The following is a 14,477-nucleotide window of genomic DNA, read 5'->3' on the forward strand; positions in this document are numbered from 1 at the left end:
TCGGTAGGTTTCTAGATAACAGTGGTATGAAGGCATAAAGGGATAGTCTGGGTAGCTAGCATTGAGGTAGTTAGATGGCAGAGCAGACTGAATGGCTTGCTTCTTTGTTCTATATTCATCTCCAGGCCTGTGGTATTTTGTGTGCTTCCCTTCTTCCTACGAGAACAAGCTTGAGGGGCTGAATGGCCTTCTTGTTGTTCCTATGTTCTGCAGGGTGACCATCAGATGTCCGAGCAGAAATAGGCCTATTCGCGTAGGCTCCACCATTCAATGAGATCATATCTGATCTGATAATCCTCAACTCTACTTCCCCACCTTATCCCCATAACCCTTGATTCCCTCACTGATTAAAATTCTGTCTATCTCGGCCTTGAACATACTTAATGACCCAGCCTCTACAGCTCTCTGCGCTAAATAATTCCACAGATTCACTACCCTCAGAGTTCTTTTCCTCATCTCTGTCTTAAATTTGTGACCCCTTACTCTGAGATTATGCCCTTTGGTCCGAGACTCTCCCACAAGTAGAAACAACCTCTCCCCATCTACCCTGTCAAACCCTTGAGAATTGTATATGCCTCAATAAAGTTGCCTCTCATTCTTCGAAACTCCAATGAGTACAGGCCCAACCTACTCGCTCTCTCCTCATAAGAAAATCCCTCCCTACACGGGATCAACCCAGTGAACCTTCTCTCGACTGCCTCCAATGCCAGTGGGTCTTTCCTTCGATGAGGGAACCAAAACTGTTCACCCCTCCCCTCGCAGTTTGCCTGTCCCCTTCTTCCTTTTCAGATGCTTCCCTCTTTTCTGTCACTAGGTGGTGGTGCTGGACCCTGACGAAAGTTCCAACGGGATGGTCACATACTCTATGGAAGTTGGCATGCCCAGGTTGGACTTTGTGCTGAACTCCAGCACGGGCTTAATCACGTCAACTGCGGTGTTGGACCGCGAGAGGATATCGGAATATTATTTGAGATTGATAGCCAGTGATGGGGGAATGGTACCACGGATCTCCACCAGCACTCTGACTGTAAGGGGTAAGCAACGATGCCTTTGACAAATATGTAGATCGGGACAAAGTGACTGGAGAACATTATTTTACACAGTGGAACAGATTCCCAAATTTGACTAGGGCACCTTTAAGAATTAAATCAGTTTATCAGCCTGTTATTCAGTTAACGTGCTAACATGAAATGGTTTTTTGGTTAGACTAGCATATTCACAACTTGGAGAAACCGGAAGTATTGATTTTATTTTTGTTTCTAATCGGATGTTTCATTCTAAACAAAAACACCAGGGGCGTCATTCCCCGACCCCCCGCCGGGTTGGAGAATTGCCGGGGGCTGCCGTGAATCCCGCCCCCCGCCGGTTGCCGAAGTCTCCGGCACCGGAGATTCGGCGGGGGCGGGAATCGCGCCGCGCCGGTTGGCGGGCCCCCCCGCTCGATTCTCCGGCCCGGATGGGCCGAAGTCCCGCCGATAAATTGCCTGTCCCGCCGGCGTAAATTAATGTACCTTTCTTACCGGCGGGACAAGGCGGCGTGGGCAGGCTCCGGGGTCCTAGGGGGGGCGCGGGGCGATCTGGCCCGCGATCGGGGCCCACCGATCCGCGGGCGGGCCTGTGCCGTGGGGGCACTCTTTCCCTTCCGCCACCGCAACGGTCTCCACCATGGCGGAGGCGGAAGAGCCTCCCTCCACTGCACATGCGTGGGAAACGGTCAGCGGCCGCTGACGCTCCTGCGCATGCGCCGCCCGGGGATGTCATTTCCGCGCCAGCTGGCGGGGCAACAAAGGCCGTTCACGCCAGCTGGCGGGGCGGAAATCCCTCCGGCGCCGGCCTAGCCCCTCAATGTTGGGGCTCGGCCCCCAAAGATGCGGAGCATTCCGCACCTTTGGGGCGGCGCGATGCCCGTCTGATTGGCGCCGTTTTGGGCGCCAGTCGGCGGACATCGCGCCGTTTCGGGAGAATTTCGCCCCATGAATTGGTTATATACTAAACCAACAGAAATACTCTGACCAGCAGTATCTAAAAAGCAATATGATGTGTTGAAGTTCCTCACAAATTTACAGCAAAACAACCATGCTCAAAATGTTAGCACATTTTTCTATTTTCAAGCCTGGTACTACCAGCAGTTTGCATTTTCACCTGAAACACAGCATTTGTTTTGTTAATGTGTTTAATTGACGAATTGTGCGAGCTGATGATCATCTTGAGGGATATTTGGTTTCCAACAACTTTCCTCTCAAACGCTCGTTACGTACAATTGCCCCGGCAGAGTGCGCAGTGGACAACATCATTCAGGACCTCTCTCTGTCCACCATCAGGCTTGACCACCAGGCCACCCAGGTGATGCACAAGGATTGCCAGCTCAGGCCATTCGAGTTCCCCACCCTAAAAGGAATTAATTCTGGCTCATTGGAAAGGGACAGGGCCAACACCAGTCGCCAGGGAACTGAAGGCCACGGTGGCATGAATCAACCTGCCTTGATTGTTTTGCGGGTTTCAAAGAGACTGCAGAGATCCTGCATGGTGTAGTGAGGGAAATCCCTGGTTGAGGGTAATCGTGCAAGAGTGTGGAGGGGGAGGGAGCTGAAATGCTTTTTCCTGATGCAGGAAAGACCACCTGGTTCATCAATTTTGTCTCACACTTGGAATAGTCAGATCATCACGGCCAAACACGACCTCCACCTTTCCCCACGCTATGGGACCTATTGGGAGAGGCAAAAGGCTGAAGAGAGGCATTTTGCCGAAGGTTTCCACCTCATACTCATCTCAGGCTGTTTAGCACAGGGCTAGATCGCTGGCTTTGAAAGCAGACCAAGGCAGGCCAGCAGCACGGTTCAATTCCCGTAACAGCCTCCCCGAACAGGCGCCGGAATGTGGCGACTAGGGGCTTTTCACAGTAACTTCATTTGACGCCTACTTGTGACAATAAGCGATTTTCATTTTTTTTTCATCAGGACTAATGCAAAATTTAGTATTCTTCCCGATGCGAGCAAGACAAAAGGTGTTGGCAACATGTCTCTCCTTTCACCAAGATTCAAGGGCTAATTTCTTCCGACTCCCATGAAGCCCATCTTTCTTTCTGTAACGTAGTTCAAAACCTCGAGCTTGATTTTTTTTGTTGTTGTTTGTTTGTTTACTTGTTTATTTCAGTGCTGGACATAAATGATGAGGTTCCAACGTTTCACCCCACTATTTACGATATCTCCCTGTCGGAGGACGTGCCCAGGGACCATGAGGTCGTCCGCCTCAACTGCACCGATGCTGACACGGGCCTTAACGCAGAGTTGAGCTACTTCATCACAGGTAGGCACCACATGGGGATGAGGGTCGCCTCGGGCATCGCCGGGCAGCAAGATCCCATAAACCCTCGTCGCACTGGGGCTGTAGTGCACTGTGCAGCTTCCTTCCGTCCTGGACCTCGCCAAATTTAACCAATAGCTAAAGTCCTGCTGCCCTAACTCTGTTCACCTGGCAGCGATGCTTAACAACCATTTGCCCTTGAAATCAGCACCATGTGCACTATGCTCACTCGCAGTGGCTGCAGAATTAAAATGCTGGCGAGCTGAGCTTGCGCGACCCGTCAAGAGTCGACGTTCGCCTACTCTAGAGTCAGTGAGAGTGGTCCAAGTGAGTAGTGGAGATGCATTTAAGGGTAAACTAGACTCGCAAAATGAGGGAGGATTCAGGTGTGAAAAGATGGAGGAGGTTTGAGTGGGGCATAATCATCAGCATGGACTGGTTGGGGCAAATGGCCTGTTTCTGTGCTGTAAATCACATGGAACAAAAACCTTATTAGTCGAAGTATGACAGGAACTTCAGTTGTGAGCTTAGATCGGAAAGGTTAGGACTGTTCTTACAGAAAAGAAGAATGTGAAGAAATATGTCAATGGTATTGAAGATCAAGGGATTGTAAACCTGCCACAGGGGCTGCCGAAGGCAGGACTCGAAGACCTTGTAGGACAGATCGCAAATTCCCGGCCAAAGCTAATACAATAATTCTGATCCTTCTCTCCGCCCATGCTGCCTGACTTGCTAAGTTTTGCACAGCATTTTCTGTTTTTTATTAACTCCATAAACAGATTATCCAGTCAATCGTGCCTTGATTGTTTGTGGAACCCTCCTGTGCATACATGATTCTGGCTGCTTAACCAATCGTCTTCATAGCTCAAAATCCCATGTCTCACGGGGAACCGTGAGCGGTCATGTTTTTCGATATCGACTATTTAATTTATTCATTCCCTCGCTAAAACCCAGCAGTCGTTAATGCAGACTGATATTTAAGTTGTCGGTTCGAGGGAGCTCTAAATCCAACTGCACCAGGTATGTCGCTGGACGCGGCTCCATTTAGGTGATGTTTAATGGATCTTTAAATGTTGAAGCTTAGCTTAAATGACATGAGGGATTTAATATTCCCCTGAAATGTGAAGGAAGGATTTTCATCGATCCTATCACCGCCTGTTAAAGCCTTGTGCACTGCAGTGATCCTTTTTAAATGCAAAATCTGTTTATAAGGAAATTTCAGGTTAAAATGCGGGTTGGTGGCTGAGCGACATTGACTTTCAAATTTTGTAAACTGAGATCCTATCGATACTGATGACGTTGGGTTGTTTTTTTTTTTGCAAGAGAGAACTGTAAGCGGCGGGTTGTCGTGATCTGCATTTTACTGTCCAAAAGGGCAGTGGAAACAGATTTGTTAATAACCTTCAAAAGAGAATGGGATAAATATTTGATGAAAAGAAATGTTGTCGGGCTGTGAGGAATGAGTGGGGCTGTAGTGCTTTGAAAGAGGTGATACAGGCATCAAATTGCCTCCTCCTGTGCTGTAAGATTAAGCGATTGGGTTTTCAACAATTTGTGGAGAAACAAATGGACTTTTGCATGCTTCAACCCGGAGTTTGAGGATATTATTCATTCAGACCTCGGAGGAGTAAATTGTGATTGAGGAATCTCTCAGTCTGATAACCACCTTGTGTCTTTAGCATTTTTTTGACATCAGACAGTGACCTTTGAAGGCTGAAGAAGGCCCCGAGACGTGACAGTAATAAGGTGGAAAGGATACTGTCCTCGCACAATCACAGATGTGGCCATACAAGGTTCCTCGCTGGTATTTTCATACGCAGAGGGAATTTTCATACGCAGAGGGAGTTTTCATGCGCGCGTCGGACAGGAACAGCATTTTGGAAAGCTACTCAAATGAGGGCGGCACGGTGGTTATCACTGCTGCCTCACAGCACCAGAGGCCCGGGATCAATTCTGACCTTGGGTGACCGTGTGGAGTTTGCACGTTCTCCCCGTGTGTGCGTGGGTTTCCTCCGGGTGCTCCGGTTTCCTCCCACAGTCCAAAGATGTGCAGGTTATGTGGATTGGCCGTGCTAAATTGTCCCTTAGTGTCCAGGGATGTGCAGGTTAGGTTATGGGGTTTCAGGGATAGGGTAGGATGGATGGGGGAGTAGACATGGATAGAGTGCTCATTGGAAGGGTGTGTGCAGACCCGATGGGCAGAATGGCCTCCTTTTGCACTATAAGGATTCTATGATGAGCCAAAGTGCCTCTTTCTATGCTGGAAAACTCTGTCTCTAATACATGCAGAATATTTCATAATGAGTTCTAGAAAATGTTTAAATCACTTGTCTATTAGTATAACTGTCATCAACTACAAATGATTAAAAAAAGAGAGAGATTTACACTTTGGACAGAGAGGGAGCACACGGCTTTCACAATCAGTGTTATGAGCGGTCAGCACGCACCTCACCTCACTCGTCCTGGCTTTACGTGCGTATCATTCAGTCAGACCAGTCGGGGAAAAAAACTACACAGGTGGAAATCAGCGGAACGTGACGACCCTGCGCGTGGGCAATGGTCAACAAAATGTCTCATAGGCTGCACTCAGAAACCAGATGGGCCGCAGGGTGCCCCAGGCTGCAGGGTGCCCACCACTGACTGAAAGGGCGAACTGTCGCGGGCGGCCCTTTGATAGGTGACTGATGAATGTTGCATTTTGTCAGGGAGCGTGGGGCTCACTGGAAATAGAGGAGAGGTTTTTCCATTCAATCAATGTGACCATTTAAATAAAATCTGAAGAAGTTTTTACACGCAGGTTAAAAGGAAAGGATTAGCAAAGACCGCTGTGAGCCCATTGCAGAGACAGGAGAACTTATAACCGGTAAGAAGAAAATGGCAGAGAAACAGAACAACTATTTTGTCTCTGGCTTTGTGGAGGAAAATACAAAATGAACTCCCAGAAATATTGGAGAACCAAGAGAGTAGCGAGAATCGGTACTGAAAGGAATTAGGATTAGGGGTGGCACAGTGGTTAGCACTGCTGTCTCACAGCACCAAGGACCTGGGTTCAATTTAAATCTTGGGGGGCTGTAGCCAGTTTGCACAGTTTGTCTGCGTCGGTTTCCTCCGGGTGCTCCGGTTTCCTCCCACCGACTGGTGGTGATTTAACCCGAGGGTCACCACACCTCAGGCGAGGGGCAAGGTTGAGAAGTGGGGGGGTCTTCATGAATGACCTCTGCACTGTCAGGATTCGATATCTGAATGCCCAAACGTGAGCAACTGATAGTGGGAAATAAATGAGTATATACATTACTGGTGGAAAAGGGTCTTTCAGCCCAAATGCTCAAGTTGTTCTGTGGCTTCAAGAATAGCATTTTAATCACCTTGAACTGCAGGTTTTGCAGTGGGAGCTGTATGGAACTCAGGACGGGATCCCCAGGATATCCTCCATCAAATTACACTTTCTGCCAATAGAAACAAAAGTCTGTCCGCCAGTATACTAGGAAGACATGTTACATGTGTAGCGAGTGACATTAACTGTCTGTCTGGTTCCTGTTACCTCGCAGGAAGACAGACCTGTTTTGCTGAATCTCTCATATTTATGTTTAGCCTAAAGCCAGCACTTCAGTCTCAAAAATAGTAACGCAGCTTAATCTTTCAGGTGGAAATGATGATGGGAAATTCAGCGTTGGCTTCAGGGATGCAATGGTCAGGACTGTGGTGACGCTGGACAGAGAAACCCAAGTTTCTTACACACTCATTTTGGAAGCAATTGGTGAGTAGTTTGTTAATATATTTCAAATACCACAAATATAGGATGCAACGCTGTCATTTAAAAGACCATGATGTGGAGATGCCGGCGTTGGACTGGGGTGAGCACAGTAAGAAGTCTTACAACACCAGGCTAAAGTCCAACAGGTTTGATTCAAACCACTAGCTTTCGGAGCACTGCTGATTCACCTGAGGAAGGAGCAGTGCTCCGAAAGCTGGTGATTTGAAACAAACCTGTTGGACTTTAACCTGGTGGTGTAAGATTTAAAAGACCAGAATACGGAATCTCTTTAATCTGCACGCCTCCACCCTGGCCTCTCGCCTGTCTCTGAATTTAATCACTCCAGAATTGGCGGTCGTGCCTTTATTCCATCTCTCTGGAATGCTCTCCCTAAAGATAACTCTTCTGCTTTCCGATGACCCTTAAAGCCAACACATCAATCACCTGCCCTGATGCCTCCTTATTTAGCGCAATGTTAATATTTGTCTGAATAATGCAGTGGGGGGGGCTCAGTTGCATGGAAAGTTAGAAAATCACAAAGGAGAAGGTAGGAGCCAGAGAAGACAAGGAAGGGACAGAACGTGTCAACATCATATTGCACTAAGGAGTCAGACAAGAGGAGGGAAATTTGATAGTAGAATAAATTTAAAGCCTTTGTGTCTGATTTCATGAAGCATTCAGAACAAAATTGATGAGTTAACAAGGCAAATAGAGACAAAGGTGCGATTACTGAGACATGGTTACAAGGAGACCAGGTCTGGGAGTTGAATATCCAAGGGTACTCAGTATTTCAGAATGATAGACAGATAAGAAAAGGAAGTGATTTAGCTTTGCTGGTAAAGGAAGGGATCAGTGCTGTCGTGGGAAATGATGCAGGACTGGAGATCACTGGGTAGAAATAAGAAAAAGTAAAGGAAGGAAGGTCCCCCAAACAGTATTTCAGCAGTCAAGCACAGTATAAACCAGGAAACACGGGGGCTTGTAAGAAAGACACAACAATAATCATGGATGATTTTAACCTGGGCAACCTCGAGGGAGAGTTCATGTATTAGAGAATGAATTAAAGATTTGTTTCTTGGAACAATATGTTTTGGAACCAACCAGGGAGCAAGCTCTTCTGGATTAGGTATTGTGTGATGAGGAGGGATTAATTGATGACCTAGTTAAGGATCCTCTAGGAAAGAGTGATCATAGCAGAATAGAATTTCAAATGCAGTTTGAGGGCAAGAAGTGAGTCCCACACTAGCGTTCTGGAGTTGAAGGTAATTATGTAGGCATGAAGGCAGATTTGGCCCTCGTGGACTGGGCAGGAAGACTGAAAGGGTGGACAGTTGATGAGCAGGGACAATTGTTTAAGGAGATATTCACTTCCTCCCAACTAAAATATACTCCAGAGAGGACAAAAGATTGTAGGAGGGGAAAACCATCCATGGCTAAGCAATGCAGTTGAAGATAACAATAGTAATGTCTTTATTAGTGTCACAAGTAGGCTTACATTAACACTGCAATGAAGTTACTGTGAAAAGCCCCGAGTCGTCACATTCCGGCGCCTGTTCGGGTACACAGAGGGAGAATTCAGAATGTCCAATTCACCTAACAAGCATGTCTTTCGGGACTTGTGGGAGGAAACCGGAGCACCCGGAGGAAACCCACACAGACACGGGGAGAACGTGCAGACTTGGGTCCAGTGACCCAAGCCGGAATGGAACCCGGCTCCCCGGCGCTGTGAAGAAACAGTGCTAACCACTGTGCTACTGTTCTCCCGTATAAAGACAAAAATAAAAGCATACCATGTTGCAAAGGCCAGCGGCAGGCTGGAAGATTAGGAAACATTAAAAGATCAACAAAGGGTTATTTAAAAAAGTAATAAAAAGAGCAAAGGTAAATTAGGAAAGAAATGTGGAATAAAATATAAAAAAGGGTATCAAAAGTTTCTATAAGTATATGAAAGGGAAGGGAGTAGTGTTGCTAACTTTGCATTGGTTCAATTGCTCTGTTTTATTACCTTTGCTCTCGAGTCGCCAGGTATCTTTATGATACCGCCACGAGGTTCAAGTGCGAGTAATGATCAATAATCCAATACACCGATTAAATCAAAGCACATTTGTTATACACCGTAATCGCTACTCATGCACAAATTCTACGTCTAAGCTGCTTCGACAACTAACAGGCCTGTACTTAACTTTGGACTGGCCCACCAGGTCAGGGGAACAAATCGCCTTTCGTTCGGGTTCTCAGTCTGCGGGATTCGAAGTTGGTACGGATTGGTAGCTAGGAGCGCCTGTCTCGTTGAATTAAGACTTGCTTTAATCGACAATCGCTGCACCGGTCACGGTCAATGCTGGTTCGTGTGGCTGCATGACACGGGCAGGAAGAAGAGAGTGAAGAGAGCTGCTGAAGAGTGAAGAGAGCGATTTGAACTTGGGGCTTAACTCTTGTAGTCCCCAGGGGCTTCCTGCCTTTCGGGGCGGACCCTGTACCTGGTCCCAAGTGATTGGACTTTGTCCCAATTGCTTGGTTTGATTTTCTCCAGTACTGGAGCGGTTCCCTAATCGATGGGCGGTCTTGAGGTGCTCGTTCACCTCCTTTGTGTTGGCTCCTGCTGGCGCCGAAGAATCTGGCTTTGCTTTGTGTGTCCAAAATGTTGCTTATTGTTCCCGGGGTTTGCTCATCAGAATGCAGATGGCTGTTACTTTGTTATGCTGATGGTCGCTGGTATCGATATTGTCTGGCCTTTCCAGAGGTAAATACACAGCCAACCTGCAGCTGCTGGTTTTTGTCTTGTTGGCTGACTTTCCCATCAGCCTTTGCCAATCGCCATTTTGAATCGGGAGTTGGCCAATTTAAGTGGCTACAGTAGCTAAAGTGAATGTGGTCCCTTTGAGGATGAGACCGGGGAGTTAATAGTTGGGAATACCACAATGGCGGAGATGTTAAATCAATATTTTGCCTCAGTTTTCCCGGTGGAGGACACAAGTACCATCTCAATATTGATAGGGACAATAGAAAGGGAGGAACTGAGAACAATTATCATTAATAGGGAAAGAGTACTGAACAAACTATTGGGATTTAAGACTGACAAGTCCCCAGAGCCCAAGGGCCTATATCCTAGGGTCTTAAAGGAAATGGCAGCGGAGATAGTGGATCCATTGGTTCCAAATTCCAAAATTCCCCGATTGCTGGAACAGTTCCAGTGGATTGGAAAAATGCTAATGAGACGCCCTTATTCAAAAAGGGAGGGAGGCTAGGAAACTCTAGACCAGTTAGTCTAACGTCTGTCGTTAGAAAATTGTTAGAATCCATTATTAAGAGAGTAATAACATGGCATTTGGAAAGTCAAAATGCAATCTATCAATCAACATAGTTTTATGAAGGGTAAATCATGTTTAACTAATTTGCTAGAAAGTTAATTCACAATGTAAAATCTCATGGGATTCAGTAATTTATTAATTTGGATGGAAGACTGGCTAATCGACAGAAGGCAGAGAATGGGAATAAATGCATCTTTTCTGGTTGGCAAGATATAACTAGTGAGGTGCCACAGGGTTCGGTCCTTGGGCCCCAACTATTTACAATATATATTAATGACTTGGATACAGGGATAGAAGATACAGCAGCAAAATTTGCAGATGACACTAAAATAGGTGGGATAGTAAGTTGCAATGAGGAAATAAATTTACAAATGGATATAAATAGGTTAGGTGAGTCAGCCAAAATTTGGCAGATGAAGTTTACCATGGATAAGTGCGAGGTTATCCATTTTGGTCAGAAAAATGGAAAGGCAACTGATCATCTAAATGGAGAGAAACTTCAGAGTGCTTTGATGCAGAGTGATCTGGGGGTCCTTGTGCATGAATCACAGAAAGCTAGTCTGCAGGTCCATCGGGTAATAGGGAAGGCAATGGAATTTTGGCCTTTAGGGCTGAAGGAATAGAGCATAAAAGTAGAGAACTGTTTCTGAAACTGTACAAGACATTGGTAAAACCGCACCTGGAGTATTGCGCACAGTTGTAGTCCCTTTAGTTAAGGAGGGACGTAGTTGCATTGGAGGCAGTTCCGAGGAGGTTCACTTGATTGATTGCAGAGATGAGGGGTTTGTCGTATGAGGCAAGATTGACCAGTTTAGTCCTAAACTCTCTGGAGTTTAGAAGAATGAGAGAAGATCTAATTGAGGTATACAAGATGATAAAAGGTATGGACAAAGTAGACGCAGATCGGATGCTTCCTCTTGTGGGGCAATCTAGAACGAGAGGTCATAGTTTTAGGATAAGGGGTAGAAGATTTAAAACCGAGATGAGGAGAAATTAATTCTCTCAAAGGTTCGTGAATCTGTGGAATTCACTACCCCCGAGTGAGGTGGATGTCGGGATATTGAGCAACTTTGAGGAGGAGATAGACAGATTTTAAATTAGTAATGGGTTGAAGTGTTATGGAGAACGGGCAGGAAAGTGGTGTTGAGGCCGAGAGGTGATCAGCCATGATCGTATTGAATGGTGGAGCAGGCTCGAGGGGCTGAATGGCCTCCTCCTGCTCCTAGTCCTTATGTTCAAAGTGGCTTGGATGGTTTGCTACGTCTAAAGTGCCTCATGAATGCAAGCTTTTGTTTTAATTAGGCAGTGTGGTTAACAGTGCACTGTTTTGGACTTACGGGTGCGGCGATGACCAGCTAAGTCGCACGTTTCGGCAGCTCCCGGTGGAAAGGACTTTTGGGCTCTTAATAGGAGCCCCAACGGCAATTTTAACGGCTAAAAATACTGTGCGGTAAACCAGAAGGAATCCCCCCTGGACACGGATGGAAAAAGGAGAGGAAAGTGGCCGGATTGCGGTGGATCCTCTAGAGCAGTGGCCAGGAAGGCAGGCACAAAGCAAGATGGCGTCGGAAGGAGGCAGTTTAATATGGGGCCCTGACCAACAAGAGTTCCTGCGGCGTTGCGTGGAAGAACTTAAAAAGGAGATGAAGAAGGAGCTGTTGGCCCCGATATTACAGGCGATTGAAGGGCTAAAGGAGGAGCAAAAGACCCAGGAGCAGGAGCTTCGGGTCGTGAAGGCAAAGGCTGCTGAGAATGAGGACGACATACAAGGCCTGGTGGTGAAGACAGAGATGCACGAGGCACAACACAAAAGGTGTGTGGAAAGGCTGGAGGTGCTGGAGAATAATGCGAGGAGGAAGAATTTAAGGATTCTTGGTCTTCCCGAAGGTGCAGAAGGGGCAGACGTCGGGGCATATGTGAGCACGATGCTGCACTCGTTAATGGGATCGGAGGCCCCGACTGGCCCGTTGGAGGTGGAGGGAGCCTATCGAGTTATGGCGCGAAGACCGAGGGCTGGAGAAATTCCTCGAGCCATAGTGGTGAGATTTCTCCGATATAAGGACAGAGAGATGGTCCTCAGATGGGCAAAGAAAACTCAGAGCAGTAGGTGGGAGAACGCGGTGATCTGCGTATATCAAGATTGGAGTGCGGAGGTGGCGAGAAGGTGGGCAAGCTTTAATCGGGCCAAGGCGGTGCTGCACAAAAGGAAGGTTGAATTTGCAATGCTGCAGCCGGCAAGACTGTGGGTCACACATCAAGGGAAACACCACTACTTTGAAACGGCAGAAGAGGCGTGGACATTTATTGTCGAGGAGAAACTGGAATAAACGGGCTAGAAAAAGAACGTTTGGGACAAAGTGGTGGGGCGAATATGTGGGGTGAAGAGGGGGAAAAGGGGGAAGAGATGATTTCCCAAGTTGTTAATCCTGCGACCCTGTAACTTTTCTCTCTTCCCCATGTCGTGGGGGAGGGGGTGAGGGAGGATGAGGAGCTGGGGGCGCCAGCCATTGGGGGCGGGGCCAAATGGGAAGCGCAGGCTTTGTTCCCGCGCTATGGTAATCATGGCGGGAACAGGGAAGCATAAAGGAGGGGGCCTCGCACAGTGGGAGCCGAGGTCACGGGGGGAAGCCGAGGTCGGCCAGAGTTTGCTGACTTCTGGGAGCAACATGGGGGGTGCAATTACGCTAGTGAGGGATCTAGCGGGGGGGGTTAACTGGGTTGCTGCTGCTGGGGAGAAGGGGGAGCTGGCATGGGGTGGGGTGGTCGGGGCGGGAGGGCGCCGTTGGGGGGAGATACGGCTACGTGGGAACCGGGTGAGGAGCTGGATTGAAAAAGGAGATGGCTAGTCGACAAGGGGGGGGTGGGGGGGAAGAGCCCCCCAACCCGGCTGATCACGTGGAATGTGAGAGGGCTGAACGGGCCGATAAAGCGGGCACGGGTACTCGCACACCTAAAGAAACTTAAGGCAGATGTGGTTATGCTGCAGGAGACGCATCTGAAACTGATAGACCAGGTCAGACTGCGCAAAGGATGGGTGGGGCAGGTGTTTCATTCGGGGCTAGACGCAAAAAACAGGGGGGTGGCTATACTAGTGGGGAAGCGGGTAATGTTTGAGGCAAAGACCATAGTGGCGGATAGTGGGGGCAGATACGTGATGGTGAGTGGCAAATTGCAAGGGGAGGCGGTGGTCTTAGTGAACGTATATGCCCCAAACTGGGATGATGCCAACTTTATGAGGCGTATGTTAGGACGTATCCCGGACCTAGAGGTGGGGAAGTTGGTAATGGGTGGAGATTTTAGTACGGTGCTGGACCCAGGGCTGGACAGATCGAGGTCCAGGACCGGAAGGAGGCCGGCTGCAGCTAGGGTGCATAAGGACTTTATGGAGCAGATGGGAGGAGTAGACCCCTGAAGATTTAGTAGACCTAGGAGTAAGGAGTTTTTGTTTTTCTCCAAGTCCACAAAGTTTATTCACGGATAGACTTTTTTGTTTTGGGAAGGGCACTGATCCCGAAGGTGACGGGGACCGAGTACACGGCTATAGCTATTTCGGATCACGCTCCACATTGGGTGGACCTGGAGATAGGGGAGGAAAAAGAACAGCGTCCACCCTGGAGAATGGACATGGGATTATTGGCAGATGAGGGGGGTTGTTTAAGGGTGAGGGGGTGTATTGAAAGGTACTTGGAACTCAATGATAATGGGGAGGTTCAGGTGGGAGTGGTCTGGGAAGCGCTGAAGGCAGTGGTTAGAGGGGAGCTGATATCTATTAGGGCACATAAAGGAAAGCAGGAGGGTAGGGAAAGGGAGCGGTTGTTGAAAGAACTTCTGAGGGTGGACAGACAATATGCGGAGGCACCGGAGGAGGGACTGTACAGAGAAAGGCAAAGGCTACATGTAGAATTTGACTTGTTGACTATGGGTAATGCAGAGGCACAATGGAGGAAGGCACAGGGTGTACAGTACGAATATGGGGAGAAGGCGAGCAGGTTGCTGGCCCACCAACTGAGGAAAAGGGGAGCAGCGAGGGAGATAGGGGGGTGAGAGATGAGGAGGGAGAGATGGAGCGGGGAGCGGAGAGAGTGAATGGAGTGTTGAAGGCATTTTAT

The 14,477-nt window shown here is 48.0% G+C and overlaps 1 protein-coding gene across 8 annotated transcripts in view; it reads left to right on the forward strand.

Annotated features, from left to right (window-relative positions):
* cdh23 (cadherin-related 23) overlaps positions 1-14,477 on the forward strand; it is an 815,609-nt gene that overhangs the window by 500,625 nt on the left and 300,507 nt on the right. For all 8 annotated transcript variants that reach the window (XM_072491426.1, XM_072491427.1, XM_072491428.1 and 5 more), the window contains 3 exons: positions 815-1,034; positions 3,154-3,306; positions 6,947-7,060. In XM_072491426.1, the coding sequence (XP_072347527.1) occupies positions 815-1,034; positions 3,154-3,306; positions 6,947-7,060 (487 nt within the window). The remainder of the gene's footprint in view (positions 1-814; positions 1,035-3,153; positions 3,307-6,946; positions 7,061-14,477) is intronic.

Source organism: Scyliorhinus torazame, chromosome 28 (assembly GCF_047496885.1).
Source record: "Scyliorhinus torazame isolate Kashiwa2021f chromosome 28, sScyTor2.1, whole genome shotgun sequence".
NCBI classification, from domain to species: Eukaryota; Metazoa; Chordata; class Chondrichthyes; order Carcharhiniformes; family Scyliorhinidae; genus Scyliorhinus; species Scyliorhinus torazame.